The sequence below is a fragment of the Monodon monoceros genome, unplaced genomic scaffold (genome assembly GCF_005190385.1).
Source record: "Monodon monoceros isolate NGI ecotype Baffin Bay Population unplaced genomic scaffold, NGI_Narwhal_1 Super_Scaffold_11, whole genome shotgun sequence".
Taxonomy (NCBI): Eukaryota; Metazoa; Chordata; class Mammalia; order Artiodactyla; family Monodontidae; genus Monodon; species Monodon monoceros.
The window spans coordinates 90589376-90611556 of record NW_021703767.1 but is presented as its reverse complement, the minus strand read 5'-3'; the positions used below and the strand labels follow the sequence as shown (position 1 = coordinate 90611556).

Genomic DNA, 22181 nt, shown 5'->3' with positions numbered 1-22181 from the left:
TGCTGGAAACAAACACACAAAAAACAAAAGAATTCTCATGGAAGTTTAAGGGATAGAATGTAAAAAGAGATGAGTTATCTCTTACAACTCATCTGTAGAGTTTATAACAACTCTTTATAGAGTTAATGTTATGAGATCCTAGAAGTTGCGGGGCTGATAAGTGGGACTTTGGATCAGTCATTTTTTGTCACCTTGTTAATACAACCTTCGCAGGGTTCCTCCCCCTGAGCCTGCTCTTTGTGCTGGATTGTCACGTGTTATTCTTCTATCCATAATGGCAGCACAGATATGGAAGCATTAGCAAACACTACTCATTGGTTTTACCATATGCAATAATTAATGTTTATTAAGAAAGCTTAATAAGCCATATCTATGCACTTAATCTTGATTATTTACCATCAAAATATTATTTACTATTAAAATATAAGTAAACTAAAGGCATTTATTATAACAATGCCTTAATTTGTGAAATACTCTGATAAGAGCATCTTTTATTGTTTGGCTCTTTGTTGTTGTACCTTAGCTTTCCCTGCCTCCTGATCTGTCTAGAAAGTGTGATGTGAAAAACAAAACAAAATAAAACATAAGCATAGACTATTTAACTAGTGATGCACAGTTTGTATTTATTAATAGGTAAGACAGGCACACATTCGATGATTAAGGGAGGAAAGAATGCAAAATAAGTAAACTGATTAGCTTGAAGAAAGTCTAAAATATGAAGACTGGGTCCTATAAAAGTATTGTGTTGGCATGTAAGAACTTCAAGACCAAAAATAAATCATGAATTCAATGGAATAATTCACAAAGGCTAATATTACAATTATTATCCCCATCTCAAAAGTACTTTACAAGAAAAGGCAAAATGTTTAAGAAACACACACACAGAGCTAATTTTTAGTGTTGGTTTTCTAATAAATATTTTTTGACTTTGTAAAAATTATATTTAATCTGAATTTTCCATGTTTTGCTTTGTATATTTACATTGAATTAAGATTTCTAATATCCAAGTCGCAAATTAGGATGCTAAATAAATATGAATAGAACTATGAAGGTGCCTTGAATATTCTCAATAAAGCCAATGCTATGGACCATCCTAGAACTTGAAAAAAATAATTGAAATGAAAAACATGAGTGAATTCAGAAAATAATGTCCTGATGTTGTTCTGTATTTGACCCTTGGATTGTTACACTTCTATTTGGGCTCCACGTCATCTCAGATCTGTTTTACTTTGCATAGTAAAGAGAATGTTATATTTCAAAAATTGTGGATCTAATTAGCTTTTTCCTCAGCCCAGCATGTCGTGAATGTCAGTGCCATTCAAATCTTGCAAGTGTTTTAATTTCATATATTAAATTTAAGTATTGACGTGTATATTCTCTGATTGCAGAAAGGAGAATATTGCAATGAAGGAAGTGCACATGGAACGTTTTAGATTCAATTTTATTTAGTCTAAGCAGGGAGTCTTTGATTATATCCTTCAAACTGTGCATAGTGTTTATGCCACTTAGAGAGTAGACTAGGACTTGGAGGGAATTGGAACAAGAGGTGAGGGAAATCTTTTCCTACTTAAATGCAAAAGCACCGAATCTCAGGCTATGAGAAACTTTGGCAGTGAGAAGGAGGTGTGTGGCATAGGAATGAAAGTGTAGGCTGTGGAGTCAGAGAGACTTGGGTTTAAATCTAGCTCTACCACTTACTTATGGTATGATCTTGAGCTACTATCTGAAATTCATTGGTTGTCAGTTCCCCCATTTGTAAAGACAGGGTAATAATAGTTTCTACCTTAATAGTAAGTTTGTGGATTAAATTAGGTGATATGTGTAGAGTGCTTAGCCTAGTATTGGTATACGAAAAAGGCAATTATTATCCTATTCATTCCAGGTCATGCTCATTGGGTGCCAACTGTAAAAAAGCAAGTGCATGCAGACTGTTTTTGTCTAGTTCAGCACCCACTAAGCCCACATGGACTAAATATTTTAAATGGTTATTTCTGGAAAAAAATGCAAAGGGTATATTTTTGTATGGTAGTGAGTTAAAGTTTAGTCAACTCAATCCAGTTTAGAGCTGAACTACACATAACCTTTGTTTTTGTTTTTGTGTTTTTTCCTTTCTTCACCTCTGTCTACATACTAACATTGTCTTCCACCATATTTTTAGCCTGCCTTCAGTTCATCCTTTTTCACCAATGGCTCATCTACTTACAACTCTGATTTCTGGGTAACTTTAGTGAGCTTTGAATTCCTTTCCTTTAAGACTGTGATCTATTTATTTCCCCCAAATTTTCTGGTATTTTTTAAATCTCTTTTATCTTCTGGATGCTTTCTCTTATATTAAAAATATATCCACTTTAATCCAGTCTAAAAAACAACAAATAAACTCTTTCTCGATTCTTTTACTCTCTATAGTTAATGATCAATTTTTCTAACTTCTCAGCCTAATCTTAATTTCTAGAGAGAATAATGTAGTTCATAGTTGATATTTCCTTTCTTCTCTTCACATTTATTCTCTCAACTGATTGCATTGTCTCCTGCATTCATGAATCCACAGAGACCCCTCCAACAAAGAACACCAAGAATCTCTGAAATGCTACTTCTGATGAATAATTTTTATCTTATCATATTTCTTCACTTCCTTTGAAGCATTGATTATTTATTGCCAAACAGTCTTTACCTTTTTGACTCTCATGAAATCACACTCACCTGGTTATCTTTACATTTCTCTGATGATTCCATCTATAATGTCATTGTGGGTTTTATTTTTATTCTCCCACTCAAATATCAGTGCCATTCAGAGAACTTGTTATTCAGAGTGTCATCTGTGCTATACGCAGTATACTTCTAAGTCTGCATGTAGTCCCCTTTTACATTTTAACTACCATGTACATGCTTTTCAAATTATTGTTATATCTTTAGTCTAGAATTTAGTCTTTAACCAAATTGGTGTTGAATGACATCCCTCATTTTCTGGGATAACATCACATGGATGTCCCACAAACACATCACCTCCAATTTTATCACTCATTTTATCAAATCTAGAAATACTTGCAATCTTGACCCCTTTTAAAGGTTTCTAACTCCACTTAATTACTAAGTAGTACCAATTTTATCTCAAACATTTACCAAACGCATCTCCTCCTCTCTGTTTCTACTACCACTGTCCTGGCTTAACTTCTCACTCTTTCTTACTGTATTACTGCAATAGTCTTCTGTCTATACTTCCTGTTTCCATCGTTTCTCTTTTAAATTTATTCCCCACATATGCATCAGTGTGTGCTATCCTGAATACACACTTGAAAATATCACTTGCTCTGTTCAAAACCCTCCAAGGACTTCCTATTACCTACAGAAATGATTTTCAAACTTTATTTTAACAACTGTAGGTTTTAAAAGAAAAATTTCACATAGAGTTTAATATACAAATACAAATTTTTAGTAATTTAAATTTCAAAACTCTGACTCTTGGTTATATAGAAAAGCAATTCCTAGCAAGTGTGATAAAAATCAAACACCATCCAGTACTAGTGTAGTCCTTTCCTCCTTACTGAGCATTTTGTATGCTTTGTTATTTTGCTTGATCCTGACATGAGCTCTCTGGTGTTAGAAGGGCAAGTATATTTACATTTCAGCTTTATGGAGGATGATACCAAGCTTGAGAGATTAATGACTTACTCAAGGTTGTCTGGCAGTCTTAGACTAATTTAATAAGAAAAGAGTCTCAAGTCTTAAAAAGCTCATGGTATAGTGATAAAAACAGAAATATAACAAAAATGTAATAAATGGTGAGTAAAAAACAAACACAAGGTGATATGGAAAGACTGACAAGAGAAATATGAATTCTGATGGGTTGGTGAGGATCGAGGAAAACAGTTACAGAAAGAAGCCTGATAAACAGATAAAGAAAAAAACATTCCAGGCAGAAGAAGAAATGGCACAAAGGGACAGAGATAGCAAAGCTAAGGATGAATTCAAGGTTTGGTGAATAGACTGCTGTGACTTAAGCAGTAGCTATATGAAAATAGTGCAAATAAGTTTATGGGAAAGAAAGACTTGTTTAAAGGTGAAAGAAGATAGGTTGGGACTTGTTTGTGAAATATACTAATGAGTTTGGACTTTCCTCTACAGACAATAAGGACCATAGTTTGGGTGAAAGTAATGAGTAACTGGACTATGGCAACAAATAAGAACTTGTAGAGAATTGTCTAAACATATAGATTAGAAAGAAATTGGCTAGTGTAGTTCTGTGGTACTAAGGTTGCAAGAAATGGGAGTTAAGAATGACATAAAATTTCACATTTAGGTAAAATGTAGGTATTATGCTATTATCCAAGGTAAGAAATTAAGGTGACAATGGGGGAACACATGCTCATGATTTGCAACATGAGTTGATGTGTCTGAAAGCTCTTGTAGGCAAAAAATGATGAACTAAAAACAGGAACTAAGCTAGAGATAAAGATTTGGGAATTATCAATCTGAATTTGGTCATTGAAGCCAGAAAAGTAGACCAAACCACCTAGGGAGACTGTGATAAGGAGAAGATTGGGTAGACCACCTAGAAACAATAAAGGCTCAAAAAGGAAAAGAGAATCCAGTTATAGGTAGAAAATAATATATAAATGGAGAACCAGCAGAGTCAAATCATGGACTTTAGGAAAAAGAGTTGAAAGAAGAAAGGTGTGCTAAATATTGTTAAATGTTACAGAAAGGACAAGTAAGTTTAGAGGCTGGGGAGACACTGAATTTTAAACTAGATCCTGGATAGACTTTTCTTATCAATATCACTTCTTCTGTGATATTCTTACTATGATCTCCATGTGACATACATACAATACTAAGTTCTGCATATCTTAACTTACTCTTTCATTTCAGTCTATCAATGAATTGTTCTAAACGAAAGTGCTCTCTAAATGGTTAGTGGTGTTTTACTTGCCTCTGTTCATCAACAGGTGGGAGCCATTATCAAACAGCTATCAATAATAGTTAATTTGATAGCAGTGAAAACCTTTTACAAAGCATATATTTTTTTTTAATCTTTTCATTATTTTTTACGTCAGGATATATAAATAACTGTTCATAAATGATGATTATTATATTGAAAAGGAATGGTAGTGTCTTAATATTTTAAAACACATTGATGTTAGATTATCATCCAAATCGCATTAGATTTAGTTCCATGAGATTAAGGACAACATCCTGCATTTAGTGTAGGACCTGGCATACAGTAATTGTCAAATGCATATTGTTTAAATGCTTATAAAAATGAGGCAGTAGAAACAAACAATGGGATGAAAGAGATAGGTGAAGGAACCAGAAAGAGAAGGAGATTATATTAGAGAATAAGGCACATATGGATAATTTAATTTAATATGTTCTGTTTTTGAATAATTGAACGTTCAATAAAAACCTCATTAATTATAATTCCCAATTTCTATTCTTATGGGATCATTCATTTTGAGGCTCGCTGATAGTTTACTTTTGCACTATTTATGAAGTTTTGTTTTGCTAAGTATACTAATCAGATAAAATTATTTCAACTTTATTTACAATTACTCATGGGACAAACTTTTTAAGAACTTCAAGCTTAATTATTAAATGAAAATGAATACGGCAAATTGTCCATGTCATACTTTCACTAAAGTCAATTCAGAGATACCTCTATGCAAATTGTACACTGTTTCTCCCAGGATCACATAGAGTCTTTGGATTTCCTTTAGTTCAGCATCATACCGTAATCACTACCCCATCATCACCACCCTCACCATCATTATTATGATATTTATTGTTTTTAGCAACATCATCAATGTTATTAAACATAGTGTCTCCTATGTAGCAGGATTGGACTGTTCACAACATCTCTGTGAAATATATGTTATTCTCCAAGTTTCTTAGATGCTGTAACTAATCCTCTGGAGATTAAGATGCTTAATATGGCACAACTGTTAAGTGGCAAAACCAAAATTTTAACCTATTTCTATGTTGACTGCCCAGAATACCTCCACAAAACTCTGTTGATAAACAAAATTAAGTGTATTAGACCTATTTCAGTAAAGAAGAATACCACCTTGACTGAGTGTATTAGTTTCCTAGGGCTACCATAACAAAGCACAACAGATTGAGTGACTTAAACAACAGACATGTATTGTCTTAACAGTTCAAGGTGTTATCAGTGTTGGTTTTTCCTGAGGTCTGTGACAGAGAATCAGTTCCAAGCCTCTTGACCAGTTTCTGGTGATTTTGAGGCAATCTTTTGAGTTCTTTGGCTTGTAGACACATCGCTCCAATCTGTGCCTTCATATTTGAATGCTTTTCTCCCTGTGTACAAATTTGTCTCTAAATTTCCTCTTTTTATAAGGACACCGGTCACATTGTACTAGGGACCAACTCTATTCCAGTATGACCTCATTCTAACTTAGTTATTTATGCAGTGATCTATTTCCAAATAAGATCACATTCTGAGGTACTAAAGGCTAGGATTTCACATATGAATTATTCAACCCATAGCACTGAGTCTTAGTAGTCTCTCAAAATGGGGAGAAATTAGGAAAGGCCATTTATGATATTTTAGGCCTTGGCTGTGTGGTTTTATGGCAGGTCTTAAAAACTGGAATACTGGTTGGAACTGGGCAGTTTCTAAAATTACTTTTAGATTGGTGGTTAAAATGAGGAGAGGAACATAAACAAGTTTTGACAAATAATCGTTAGTCTTGATAGGTAAGCTATTTGGTTGATTCATGGTCTTATTATCGAAAAGTGCATATATGCTGGAGCAAACAGCTAAATTACTTTATTTTTTTTATCGCAGTATTGTTCAAAATAGGGGGTTAAGAGTCTGTTTGATCCCAGAATTATTTAATATATGAAGACTTACAATTATGTTGGTTTCATTTCTCATGTGTATGACTTCTGAGTCTATCAACTACAGCATCCTAACTTTCTTTCCCACTATTGATATATCCCAATGTAGTCTGTTCTGCTGTTGGATTACTCTAACAAACAGTTCTAATAGAATTCAAATTAAATTTGTTATCCTGTGTGGTCATTGTTGGTGTAGACTTGATTTAATCTATCTTTCCCATGATAGATTTTGAAAAATTTACCTATCTGTGTATCCACCATCTATTTTTCTTTTTTTCTATATATCTGTCACCTGCATAAGTACATATATTCTGTCCCAATCTTATATTTTTTTAGACAAATAAGTTTAGTTACTTCAGGTTTTCAAATGAAAATTATATGTAGATAATAATTGTTTCATAGGATACTTATAGTGTTGATAATTATAAGAGCATTGTTTTAGGTATTGTCTTAGTCCATTTGAGCTGTTATAACAAAGTATCACAGACTGAGTGGCTTGTAAACAACAGGAATTTATTTCTCAAGTTCTGGTGGCTGGAAGTCCAAGATCAGGGTGCCATCATGGTTAGGTGAGAGCCCTCCTCCAGGTTGCAGAATTCTTACTGTATCCTCACATAAGGGGCTGGGGAGCTCTGTGAGGTCTCTTTTATAAGGACACTAATTCCAATTATGAGAACAAAGCCCTCATGACCTACATCCCTAAGGCCCCACCTCCTAATACTGTTACTTTGGAGATTAGGATTTCAGCATATGAATTGGGGGGGGGGCATAAATATTCAGACCATAGCAGATAGCTACCTTATCAGCATCCCATGTCTTCTTGCATCCTGAAATTTATCTGCACCTGCAAGTACAGAATGATTAATTACAATATCTTGATTCATTTCAACCATCTTCATGCTAAGGGTCTGATACAACGTTACAACTTTATTGGCAGCACATAAAGCCATGAGGTCATTCTACTCAAAACATATCCTACTATTGTTTTGAAGTAAGTTTTACAGTACTTAAAATATTATGCACCCTGTTGCCTAGACTTCTTTTTTATTAAAAACATTCTATTCTACCAGTCTTTAAGCATAAAATTTAATATATAAAATAGAGAAGGGGTTTTAGATATGGGTTTTGCAGTCAAGGTATCTTACTCTACACTGTCTGCATTTGAAAAATAAAAGGGTGAACAGCAAATAATGATCTCTTTTGAGTAAGAAAACATTCTTTGGTAAATACAAATAATGTCAAGTGTTATAGAAGTCTAATCATTTTAAGTTATAAATATTTTGTGACTGGTTAATTATATCAGCAGAATGAAGTCCAACAATCAACAGAAACCTTACAGCAATTTAGAGTCCTTTTGAATCTTTAAAGAAAATCCAATAAGCGCTTGAAAAACAAAATCAATGAAGAGTTTAGAATGTTTATTTTCTGGTTTTCCACAGGGTCCAAGTTTTCTCTCTGAAGGCTTTTTCCCTAAACGTGCAACAAAAATTGAAGAAATGGATCCTTTTTTCAAACTTCACGAGACCATTACCAAGGTAGGAGAGGAATGCATTCATGAAAAGATTGAGAAAGTTTTGTTCTTTCTGTTAGTAGAAGGAGGAAAGGAAAGTAACCAATCAAGAGAAATATATATGTGTGTATATATATATATATTCATTTGGAGAATATACTAGAGAGGATTTCACATACCTCCTACTATTTTACTAAGGAGTAAAGATGATAAGCAACTCAATCAAGATCATACAGACCAATAATTGATGATTTGTATTAAAAAATCAATTATTTTTTAATTGAAGTACAGTTGTGCAATATTTTGTACATTACAGGTATACAATAGTGATTCACAATTTTTAAAGGTTATACTCCATTTACGGTTATTATAAAATATAAGCTATATTCCTTGTATTGTACAATATATCCTGGTAGCTTATTTTATACATAATAGTTGTACCTCTTACTCCCATGCCCTTTTATTTCTCCTCCCTGTCCCCTCTCCCCACTGGTAACCACTAGTTTGTTCTCTATATCTGTGAGCCTGCTTCTTTTTTGTTATATTCACTAGTTTGTTGTGTTTTTTAGATTCCACATTGTTGTTTGTGGTACTTTATTGTTGCAGTAAAAAAAAAAAAAAAAAAAGGTTCTTTTTCTTAAAGAAAAAGTTAGACTGAATTTACAATAATTGCTTTTATTCGATGATGCTCATACCTATTTTTATGGTATATACTTGGCTGTGAGTTTATATAATGAAGAAAATTAAATCCTACAGTATGGAGCAAATAAGTTTAATGTTCTGAGATCATATGACATTATGTGAATTTTTACATTTACCAACAATTGATTTAACCAGTCATAACCAGTCTTTGGGGGATAGAGTTTGTACAGAATATTGGCATTTCAGTACACTTAAAATAATCCATATTTATATATGCTTAGTTGAAAGATTGAATCATTCTTAAATCTTCTTAGTGAAATTTTACAAGGCTGTTTTTCTGCTTTAGAAAGAGGAATTGTGGTAAAATAACTGAACTCAATGAGTGGCAATGGAATGAGCTCAGAATACAAAAACTAAAATTTTAGGTCTACCCTCACGTTTAAGAGATGTGTACGTTTATTTTTTTCTGAACTTTTAAAATAAGTAGAGTTTGGACCATATTTTATGTAAAATTCTCCTAAGCTCAAGATTTCTGAACTTTAACTACATTTATAGCTCTTTCCTTTCCAGTCTAATCTAGTTCCTTGATTTAGTGTTGAATATATATATTCTCTGATCATTATTCATTCTTATTTGGATATAGTAAAATAGACGTGGCCCCCAAATAATAACTCCTTAGCATTTAAAATCTTAACTGTACTCCTGATGTGCAAAGAAAGAGGGAGAGAGAGAGAGAGAGAGAGAGAGAGAGAGAGAGAGCATGAGAGAGAGAGGGAGAGGGAGAGAGAGACCATGAGAGAGAGAGGGAGAGGGAGAGAGAGAGAAAGAAATACAAATCTGATACCTATATCTATATCTATCTATATATCTATTTGTGTATATATATCTGTATACATTTGGATGAGGATGTGTGTGTGTTTATATGTATGTGTATGTATATATATATTTGTTCAAATGTTATGGATACTTAGAGCCTAGGTTTATATACTTATTTTTAAGTAAAGCATTATAGGATTTTTAGGGCAATGAAAGAATAATACTTTCTCCAATTTTTCTGCCTTTCTCTGTGGATCAGGAAATTCATGGATTTTTATAGAAGGGGCAGTTTGAGAACATATTGATACCAGGTATATAATGAGAAGATAATGTCTAGCACATGAAATTCCTAGCCAGAGAAAATTCTAAGGTTTTGATTTTAAAGGTATAAACACTCACTGATTCTTGCTACATGAGGCCTCGGCCATCCTACATCTCCTGAGAGAATGTTGGGAAGCAAGGATGGATGGGTCAGAGGGAGTAGGGGAGCATAGAATATGGCCTGACACATAAATATGAGATCAGTACTTAGTGTGAAACAGAAAATAAGAGGCCATTTGAAAGAAGACACAAATTTATGCACAGATATTGGTACAATTTCTACATGTATTTTCAAATATATTTCTCGTGTAAGCAGATGTTTAACCCATTAAATGGATGGTGGAAAGATTCTATGTGTATGAAAAATTAAAATCTAAAGTGCAGAAGCAGGTGTTCTATGACATTTTTAAATGATGGCATGTATTTACCTAATGTTGATACTGTTTCCCCAGTCATCACATTACCTGTGGTAACCACTCATGTTGTAGACTCAGGCCAAGGGAAGAAATTGTGCTTCAGAAGTTCAGTCTTATTTCACCAATATAGGAACTTGTTGAACCATAAAAATAAAAAAGTGTTTAATAGATACTTTGTTTTAAAATCAGATTTTCTTTGATCAACAACAAAATGAAAGTATAAATATAGAGGGGTTGACCAGAGCACAAAACTAGGAAATATGGATTTTAGTTCTATCTTGACTCCCAACTTGTTATATTATTTAGTAGAACTTTATTTTCTACATCAAAAAATGGTACAGTCATAATGGATTTTCTCACTAGGATTCTCTGAGATTGAAAAGATGGTGTGTACATTTTCTCTGGAAATGCAATATATATATAATTGAGTATAATTATTGCCACATTAAAGAATACTAGTGCTAATGTCTTCAAAATAGGCCCCTACTTGAATTTTCTACATTTAGCTTTTACTTTAAAGAAAAGAGAGAAAAAAATACCAACTTAGATATGAAAGCATATAACTAAATTAATTAATTAAATACTGAGAATATAGTGATAAGTTAACGTGTGTAAATGGAGTATAAAATTTAATTTGTGAAGGGTTGAGGTCTTTAGAATATTTTGTTTCAGTAAGGATAATAGTGGTATTATCACAGTATATCACGTTTATTATAATCCACATAGCAGTGTGATATTATAGAAATAGTGCTGGACTTTGAATAGAAAGATATAGATAGGTTTAAATTCTGTCACTGTCAATTATGAAAATGATATGAAATATGAAGAACACTTCGTAAAATGATAACGCAGTTATTATTGCTATTATATCAATACTAAAACATTTTCAAGAAATCAGAAACAATGGAAATACTGAAGATACTATTCCTTATTTTCCCAATAAAAGTTTAAACTTGATACACAACACTATAACACAATCATATATTTAATGTTATCTAATTAAATACAAAAATATACATCTTATAGAAATGTTCATATAATACAATCTGTTGTTTTTTCCAAATTAATAACTGCATTCTAGACCTTTGTTATATACCACAAATATAATTTATGTTAAATTAAATTACAATTTCTAAGCATTAAAAATTTAATAATTTTTCATTAGTGCTTTTCTGAATTAAAAATAAATTAAAAATAAATAAACCACACTCATACATGGGATGTGAGCTGTGAGTTGAATCCTAGTAAGTAGTTTTCCAATGTTGTCCTATAGTTCCTTTTTTTAAAAAAATGTTTTACAAAGTTTGAATTTATCTTGGCATTTGTCTTTTTGATATAAAGCATGAAACCAAGAAAGTAATGAATAAGTCTTAATATTGATGCCAAAATGTGTAATTTATCATGGATTCAGGGACAGTCAGGTGGTACAGTATAAAGCTGCTGAAGGGTTGTACCTTACATCGATGTTGAAGATGTTTTCTTCAGTTACCTTAAATTACCTTAAAATTACCTTAAAAAATAGCATTTGTTTTTTTAAATTATCATAGAGACCAAACTAATTCTTCCAAAGACTAAACATGAATGAAATACCAATATAAATCTTAGCTGCTTAATCCTTTAATAAATGAATAAAATCACCATGGATTCATGTTTTGAAATAGGCTTATTTCTCCTTCTACACCTAGGAATTTTCTCATTATATTTCTAAATATCAGCATTGAGCTCATAAATTGTTATTAGATATCTAAGCATTCTAGTAGCCTACTATAAGCCAAGGATGAAGCAAAACACTTGAAATAAAAAACAATTAACATACAGGAGTGGGTCCAAGGTAAGCAATTCATTTCAATATAACATACTAAAAGAGATGATAGTAATATGGGCAACGTATGGGAGGGAAGAGGATGAAGATTTTACCTCTATGAGACTTGAAGAATTCACCAGAGAGGTGATGCTTGAGGAATTTAAGAATTTTAACTTTATCTTAATATCAGTGAATTTCCCTTGAGAGTTCCTTAAAGAGTAGGTTGTTGGTAGTAGTGTGCAAGACATGATGATGTGTAGTTTAGAAAAGAGAAGATAGATTTAAGAGATATTTCTAGCACTGGATATGCACAGGATATATGATTTACTGGATATGGAACATGAAGCAGAATGAATAGTAAAGAATCATTTGAATAATTCTATCTTGGACAAAGTTGATATTATTGAATTAACTACATTAGGGGCTGGCCTGAAGAAAGTGATAATGAGTTTGACGATGGATATGTGGAATTTTGTTTACTATAGTGCATCTAGGCAGATATGTCAAGGAAGCAGTTGGGTACGTGAGGTTAGAGCTCAGGAAGAAGTAGGATCTAGAAATGCTTTATCTGATATAATAACCACTAGTCACATGTGGATTTAAATTAAATTAAAAATTAATTAAATGAAATTAGAATTTCATTTTCTCCATCTCATTAGCTACAATCCACATGCTTAGTAATCACATATGGGTAGTGACTACTGCACTGAATAGCATACGTTATGGAACATTTTCATCATCACTAATGATAGAGATGATGTTACCCTGACAGTATTCATGATGAGGACAAAAAGAAAGATGGAGAGGACAAACAATCCAGGGTAGAGTGTTTCATTAAATCTACAGGATGATGCTATTCTAAGAAGGAGAAATGTTCAAAAGCATATCCACACACCACCTTGCACCCATTAGGATGGCTAATATCAAAAGATAAAACAAAACAAAACAGAAAATAACAAGTGTTGGTGAGGATTTGGAGAAATTGGAACCCTCATGAACTGTTGGTGGGAATATAAAATAGTACTGCTGCTGTGGAAAACAACATGGCAATTCCTCAAAAAATTAAAAATAGAGTTACCACATGATCCACCAATTCCACTTCTGGGTATATACCCCAAAGAATTGAAAGTGGCATCTTGAAGAGATATTTGTACACCCATATTGATAGTAGCATTATTCACAATAGCTAAAATGTGGAGACCACCCAAGTGTCCATAGATGGATGAATGGATAAGCAAAATGTGGTGTGTACATACAACAGAATATGATTCAACCTCTAAAAGATAGGAAACTCCGACATTTGCTACAACATGGATAAACCTTGAGGACACTATGCTAAATGAAATAAGCCAGTCACCAAAAGAAAAATACTATATGATTCCACTTACATGAGATTCCTAGGATAAGTCATAATCACAGAGACAGAAAGCAGAATGGTGGTTGCCAGGAGTGAGGGGGAGAAGAGAGTGGGGAGTTGACTCTTTAATGGGTATAGAGTTTCAGCTTTAAAAGGTGAAAACAGATATGGAGATGGATAGTGGTGATGATTATACATTATGAATGTATTTAATATCACTGAACTGTACACTTAAAAGTAGTTAAGATGGTAAATTTTAAGTTATGTGTGTTTTACCACATTTTTTTTAATTGGAAAAAAAAGTATATTCACCCAATCAACTGCTCATTTACTATAACTTTTGAACCAAGTATTTGGAAATTTAAAATTGTTTTTCTCTTCATTTATGTCTGCTCCTCAGTTCTCTTCTATTTTCCATAAATAGCTTCACCCAGCTTGGTACCCCTTTCTCTGATCTACTTGTCTATGATGTAATGTCCTGTATTTATTTTATGTGTTTTGGGATTTAATGTATTTTATTATCATTTTATTGCTAAAAGTTTGCCATAATAGACATTCAATAAATAAATAAATGCAGCTATGTTTAGAAGGAAAGAACTTTAAAATCAAATGTGAATATAGAGCATTTGGGGTGGCAGAGAAAAGGTACTATCTGTCATATTATTGAATTAATAGTACTTTTCCTCTGGAACCCCAAATGCTCAATATTATATTTTAAAACCTCTGAGCATGAATTGTACATCCAGTAAAACAAAAAATACCTTATACATGTGGTACCATGGAAACCAGCAAATGACCTAATTCTGCTTGTGAGCTTCCTCCAGAAATATCAGTTTATTAGTCCTTTCATTGTTTTTCCCACCTTATAAAAAAAATGGTTCTTTTATTTTTAATTAGTATAGGATATGCAATATTAGTATTTTTATTAGTATATGGTTTTTAAAATATTCTTAAATGGATATACATTTCTTTTTTTTCTTACATAATGTCAAAATAGAGACCTTTTACTAAAATTATTTGGACATTACAATATCGCAAAGAGAAAGCAGTAGGAATAATATAATATTTATTTCCATTATATATATGGAGAAAGTATCAGACTCAGATTACATTGCAGAGTAAGGCAGCATTTGTGTATAGCCTAGAAATCAAGGCTAATAATTCTTACATAGTTTATATTCTATCAATATAGTTGTATTTGCCCTTACTTATAGCTACAAGTTTTAACTCAGTTTTGCAGTCGTGTGGACAAAGGCTAATGGTGGTGTCCTCAGTGATGAAAAACATTTAAATAATTGTAACTTTTAACCATTTCAGTTAATATTAATTGCATTTGGCTGTCAATCTTCATTTAGAAATGATTAACCAGCATCACTTTAATTAATGGAGTCATATTCTGCTAATATATTATTTTAAAAACATGACTTGTGAAATATGAATCTGCAGTTATCTCTAAATGTCACTATTAAAATATGTTTGTACCAGTTGTTATATTAAGATTCTTATAGCATGGTAACTGAAAACTTAAAAGAACCTACTCATAACTCCAGAATGGAGAGGCAGACTAAAATACAGAATGATTTTACTTCTTTTGAGATGTCATTCTCAGCTATAGTTTAAAAATGTAGCTCAGTTGCCTTGTATGAAGTAAGAGGAAAGGGATGAGACCAAATATCTTTTACTCTTTTCCCTGAATTTCAAAGGCATGTTGTGTTCATGAGCTAATAGAATTTCTGGTGCAGTTCTTTAAATGCTTAGAAAACCTGGCTATGATTTCTAATCTGAATGAGCAAATCTGATTGTCTTCCAAGTATCTCTAATGTTGATGTATTGTTTGGATAAAATATGAGAATATTGTATTCTACTTAGTAAAGCAAACAAAATGATATTCTTTAATCCTGTTTATGTGTACATTTGAGGTTATTCTGAAGCTGCGGATTTAAAGCTTTTGTTTTTATTTTTAAAAACACTTTGGAAATTTTTTCTGCTATATCAAATTATTGTTACTAGATACAAAATGTCTCCATAGAGATCTACACTCTATGTGTTCATGACATGAGCTAAACCAGAAAACATCTCAAATATGTATTTTCAATGCAGAGACTGTACTTTGTAATAAAGAATTTTGGTTGGAGCTACTCAAGGGAGATGATAGGATATTAAAACCAACCTCTTATGCTTTGAAAGGGAAATACTACAGGTGTGTATTTTCTTTATAAATGTATAATTAAACTCAATATCTTCATTTACTAAAATTGGAGAGTGCGCTGATTATATTTCTTCTTGCCTAGAGAGGTTTGGTTTATGGTGTTTCATTATACTGCACAAATATTATAGCTTCTAAAGGCATGCCTTATACTATCAGTTTCTCTTTTTTGTTTTTATTACTCAAAAGCAAATTATCACACAATATAAGCTTGTCAAAATTTGACTCCCTTTTTAAAGAGAAGTTATTCATCAAAGTAGATATTCTGCTACAACATATTAAAGGAGTTATTATTGTATATTAAGATAGGAATAAGTAGAAAAACTGTTATTTTCTGAACATATATTTTTCTTTTATATATATATGTAAAAACTGATTTTGGCATGTGTTTATTACAGAATATAATTATAATAGTAATATAAATCAGAATAAGAAGCTCTGTGATCACCTGTAAATAATATGACAGTCTTTTAAAGACAGCCTACTTCAGGAAGTTTTTATATCGAATTCAAGAAGCAGTAGCCTCATAAAGTAACTTTTTTTGATGATAACTGAATTTTGTATGCGCTAAATACAAGTCCTTCTTACTTCAGAGATCTATTCATAAGTAGAAAGTGAATTTGAATGTTGATTTCTGCATTTTTTTCTCACTTTGAACGAGAGAGTCTTTGCCCTTTCATACCATTCTCAGATAACATCCTTCTCAAAGGTCTGTAGAAGTACAGAGGCAAAGGGCAGGGTAGTCAATGGATAACAGATTAGCTCTAGGTAGGCAGGTCAAATGTCCTTCCAAAACGTACTGTTGAAACAAAGCCTCTGTATAATAAAAATAATTAAAATCCCCAGGCAATGACCACTTACTAAAAAAATACCTAATATAATACAACAAACCAGAAGACGCTGAGCAGTCTATTGGAGTCTGTTATAATGAACTTTGATCATGATACTTAAATGTCCTGGGGAGTACCCACTGACCCCATGGGTGACAATAATAAAAGATCCCCTCACGCGTGCATGTGCATGCATACACGCGCGCACACACACAGTGTGGTATTAACTGATCAACGATACGGTTTTTCAGTGCTAGTTGCTCTCAGTATTATTTCTTGGAAAGCACTGAATTATATCAATATATGTATGTATGTACGTATACCTTCTTTTCCAGGGAAGAATGAATGTCTACTGTATTTTTTAAAATAATCTTTGGACCTGTAAATTCTGCTGTTGGTGTGATATAGAAAATATTCAAAATTGCCATTTTTTTTTTAGCATCCAGTATAGTCATCATTTGATTATCCAGTGTCTCTCTTGAAGAGTTCACAATAATTGATATTTTAGGATAGAATGAATATATTCCAAAAATATGAATATTTTTATGACATTGAATTGAATTTCAGAAACTGAGCAAGAATTAGATTTGAAGAAATCAACAAATTTTTGTTTGAAAGGCATTATGATAGGAAAACAGTATTTACTTTGACTCAGTTAGGTTTTATTTATTAGTATGTCAATTAAATTTTACAAAATCAAGGTTTAGGACTTCATTACATTTGAAATTACAGTGGCCTTGAATCACTTAGTGAAGGTTCAAATAGTAATATTTCTGCATTCTAAAATAAAATAATAATGAATGATCATAATTATGTTCCCGAGTCATTAAGAAAAAGAACCGTGATCTGTATAGTTACTGACTTTCAAGAAAACAGAAGAGAGGGTAATCCATTTTAAAGACATTTTCTTCAAAACTGAAAAAGGTACATGTCAGAACAATTTTGTTTGCTGTTAGTAAAGACCCATGTGCAAATGTTTAATAAAAATAAAGGAATTCTATTTTTCTCATGCAAGTGAAATGTCTAGGAGATTCATGCTTCACGAGGAGCTCAAACACAGATCTACTTATCTGTTATCCTTTCAGCTCTGCCTTTCTCTCTGCTGGACTTTTTACTAGTGGAATTCCTCCATGGTACAAAAATGCTGACAGCAGTTTCTGGAATCATACCTGTACATAATTCTGTCAAAGCAGGAGAGGATCTCTTTTCTCAGGACAGCAATGATGCTAGAAAGCCCCAGCAACCAAAAAAAAAAAAAAAATCATATTCTGAATTGATCTTATGCTTATTTTGAATCATTTCTTGTGAATAGGGTAATAACTATGCTGACTGGATTACACCAGGTTTACATAAACTGATCACCATGGAAAAGGGGTTAAAGTTACCCTGATTAGTTTAGAAGTCATTCTTTCCCTTGGAACTGGAGTCAATCCCATTCACAATATGTGGCTGCAGCAAAACAGTATAAATTAGAGTAGCAATAGTGTTTCAGAGACAACCACTAAATCTGCTACCAGTTGCAACAATGTTTCTGTCTACAAATGAGTAAGAATCAGTATTTTGGAAAAGGCAAAATCAGTGCTAAGCAGTGGAAGCATTTCTGCTTACAGGTTGCTATTACTCTGGTATGTCTAGTCATTGTAACCACCTGAAAGGGAACAGGCGATGGAAAAAAAAAAGAGTGAAATATAGATGGGAAATATTCACAAAATGAGTTAGGTTACTGCATTTCCTCCCAGTTTCACTGCATCCTATGAAGTATTAAATGGACTTAAAAGAGTAAGAAAACTTGCTGTATTCATGAAGCAAATCTCTTTTTCTGCCCCCTTGGTAGACATCCAAAGGTAATTATCATATTTACGCTGAAACTTAGCGTTATTCTTAATATATCACTTTAGACAGCCAGTATGAATTCACTGGATTTGACATATGAGATAAACCTATTGGCCAACCTGTATCCTAAAATACTCATCAGTTATGACCTTCTACTTTTAAGGAGGTGATTGACCCTTAGAAACTTCAAGGAATCGCTGATTTAAGAAACCCCACTGTGAGGACCTCTGTAAGCCTATGGACTAATTAAAGTAACCAAAAGCAACTAATTTTTTGGATGGTAACTTATATTCAAAAGATGAGGCACTAATAACTATTTCAAGATAGAATCCCTTCCTGCCCCTTAAGGGGTGATATTCTTGTCAATGTTAGAAACATCTGAATGTATGCCTCTGTGTATAGCAGGGTATTTCTGTGTTTCATTTTATTGCTGACCCAAGAACTTCATGTTTAAAAGATTTTGTTTACTAAACAAGTGGTAATTAATTCATTTACAGTTATCACTATTTCTCCAGTTCAACATTGATCCAGATTTCAGCAAATACTCTAGATTGCCATTGAAATAAAATAAGCATACAGATATTGAGATACTACACACTCTAGGGGTTGTTCATTTTGGCTGTTGGCATTTATTCATTTCCCGATTTGATTTCTCATGTCTCAGTCTAAGAGATGTTTGTATTTGATATAAGGCATGGCTATCAGTGATCAGCCTACTGAATAAAACTGTAGAATTCTTATTTCAGCAATAGTTTACAAGAGTCTCTGTAAAGCCTAAAATTTCTCCTTGCCATTTTTGGCCAAAGCAAAGATACTGACATTCAGTTTAGCAGTTAAGTATACATTTTTTACTAAGTGCTTGAAATATTAGTAACAATGCATTTTATAGACTTAGGGATTGAAATATTAGAGATGCATATTTAAGCGCCTATGGAGATATTACATTAATTGTCATTTGATTAGCCTGTATTAACAACAAGTTTAGTATGTAAAGGATGGAGGAAGAGTATAAGAAAAATGTGGGACATTGGAAAAAACAGTGACATTGAGAAGATGGTAAAGTGTATTAGACAACTTCAGAACACAAGGCAAATGTAAAAAAAAAAGTTTGTAAAATACATGAATGAACAAAGCATTTGTATAATTAGTGTAAGTTTCATTATAATCTCAAATAATGAGAAATTTGATCTAAATACAAGAAATTTATTAACAAAATATTAATCACAACTCCTAAGTGCCACCCAATTTATATGCTATAAAGACATTTATATGATCCAAGTAACTAATTCCCAGAGCAATGAAAAGGAAAGATGGAATTTGTGATTTCTTTTCACCTTTTCTTACCCTGCTTACTTCCTCAGCAAAGAGCCAGATAAAAGATTTAGATACTCTTAATGAAATGGTTCACATTTATTTTATTCATATCCTTCAGAGCCCTCCTAGGGACAATCAAGCTGCCACTTTCGGGAGATTTTCCTGATTTCAATGAGTTAATTATAAAATCAAGTTGTTTGGCTCCAATTTGTTTTTGGAAATGTGGTCACTGTGCCTCAGGACCTTGTGTCTAAAGTTTTACGGGTTGCCACGAGATGGCTGTATTCTCTCAATTGGCAACATGAATTACAGAGATAGAGATTCTCTAAGTACTCTTAGAGATCCAAGTGCATGAGTTTTGTATATAGCTACTTTTATAATTACATCAGTTTTTGCAAGAGTACTACTCTTAAAAAAGTGATCTATTTTTTTAAACACAGAAAGAATGGAGACCGTTTTTTGTTGTTGATAAACTGAATTGTTTTCTCCATGCATAATTTATCTTTGTTTTTTTTTTGAAAAAAAATCACTTCTTGGGTATTTTTAAGTCCTCTCTATTTAAGATCTTGAATATGAACATTTTCTGAGGCTCACAGTGGATGTTTAAAAACTCCTGCTTTGGAAGAATGAGACTAAGGAAGACCAAGTAATTATGGTTCATCATATCTGCTTTGATTAATAATTTTGGCTAATCCAGACTAGTGATAACCCAGTGGGAGGAGGGTATGAAGGCAGATGGATATGCCAGAATGACTGCACTAAATGACCGTGAACATGGAACCAAACAAATGTATAAACAAGCGACTGATGAGAATCTTAGCAGAGTTATTTCAGAATAGAAGAAAATGTCATTTTTATGTCAGATGACTTGGGGAAATAATAAAAGCATTTTAAAACAAGGAAAGAAAGTTATAGGTTTTTGGAACAATACGGGCTTTATTGAACCTCTCTAGGTGACATTTCTTCTTTCAGTCAACTCGTAGGAATCATTTTTCATGTAGATTACCCATAGATGCACAATAAAAAATGATTAATATATTATTATTTAAAAAGTGACAGACTGCAAATTATGTGGAAAAGCAACATAAGGATGAGAGAAAATGCTAATTATATTAATTTATCAGCACTCTTAATTGTGAAGCAATGCAGCCATTCAGTGTTGCTTTATCCCTCTCATGTTAAAACTTCAAATGAGAATAAGACTATTATTGTTCATTATACATGTATTCTCATAATAAGTTTATGGAGTAGACAGGCTTCTCATTCTTCTCTTCTTCATTCAGTGCACCGTAAATATTATCCTAATTGTACAGGGAAGAAATCTGAGTGTCAGAGAGACTGAGTAACTTGATGAGATGTGAATAGACCACACATGGTTGATTCAAATTTCCAGAGAGCATCATCATTTCACTTTTCAATGCTTTCTTCATAAGTAGCTACAACAAACAGAAACAGTTTCTCTATTCATAATAGTATTCAATATCTTACCTATAATTCATTTGAAGAATAGATTCATCCTCTCATGCATTCAGTGTTGAATAAGTGTGTATGCATACTTTGCTCTAATGATAATGCAGTGTTCAATAAGATGTGTGTTTGAGTATGTGTGTATGTGTGTGTATATATATATATATGTTTTTTGTTATCACAGAATTTAAAATCTAATGGGAAATATAGACAACCAGAAAAACATTACAATATGATTTAATTAGTGTTATGATAAGGGATGTGTAAGGAGCTTTGACAGTGCGTTAAAAGACGCTTAAGCAGGAACAGAGAGAGAGCCAACACATAGATGTATCCAGTTAGCCATTTTAATAGGCAACTGTTTTCTTATTCCATGCCACTGACAGAAAAGTCATATGAAAGTGTGGGGAAAGCATTTAACCCTCATTGGTCAAAAATTTAAACCCAAGACTTTTCTGACTTCCTCTCCTAGTTCTGCTCCAGCTCCACTGGACTCTTTACTATTCTTCAAACATAGCAGGCATGTGCCTTCTTCAGGGCTGCCTTTGTCTAGAAGACTCTCCTCTTGAATATCGATGTGGCTCACTCCTATGCTTCCTTCAGATCTCCATTTAAATGTTGCTTTGTCTCTGAGGCCTTTCCCAAGTACTATATAAAAGAGCACCCTCCCTCATCCCTATCTTCTCACCCAGCTTTTTCTTCAAAGCCCTTTCTTTGTCTGACTTACAATTCTTTCTTCCTTTCTCTTTTTCCTTCCCTCCCTAGTTTAACCATTATAATTTTTTGTCTTCCCTCCATTAGAATGTAGTTCCC

At 32.7% G+C, this 22181-nt stretch overlaps 1 protein-coding gene across 2 annotated transcripts in view; it reads left to right on the top strand.

Annotated features, from left to right (window-relative positions):
• The window catches only part of NAALADL2 (N-acetylated alpha-linked acidic dipeptidase like 2), a 1153076-nt gene that overhangs the window by 947804 nt on the left and 183091 nt on the right, over positions 1-22181 (top strand). For both annotated transcript variants that reach the window (XM_029214633.1, XM_029214632.1), the window contains one exon: positions 8292-8387. In XM_029214633.1, coding sequence (XP_029070466.1) covers positions 8292-8387 — 96 coding nt within the window. The remainder of the gene's footprint in view (positions 1-8291; positions 8388-22181) is intronic.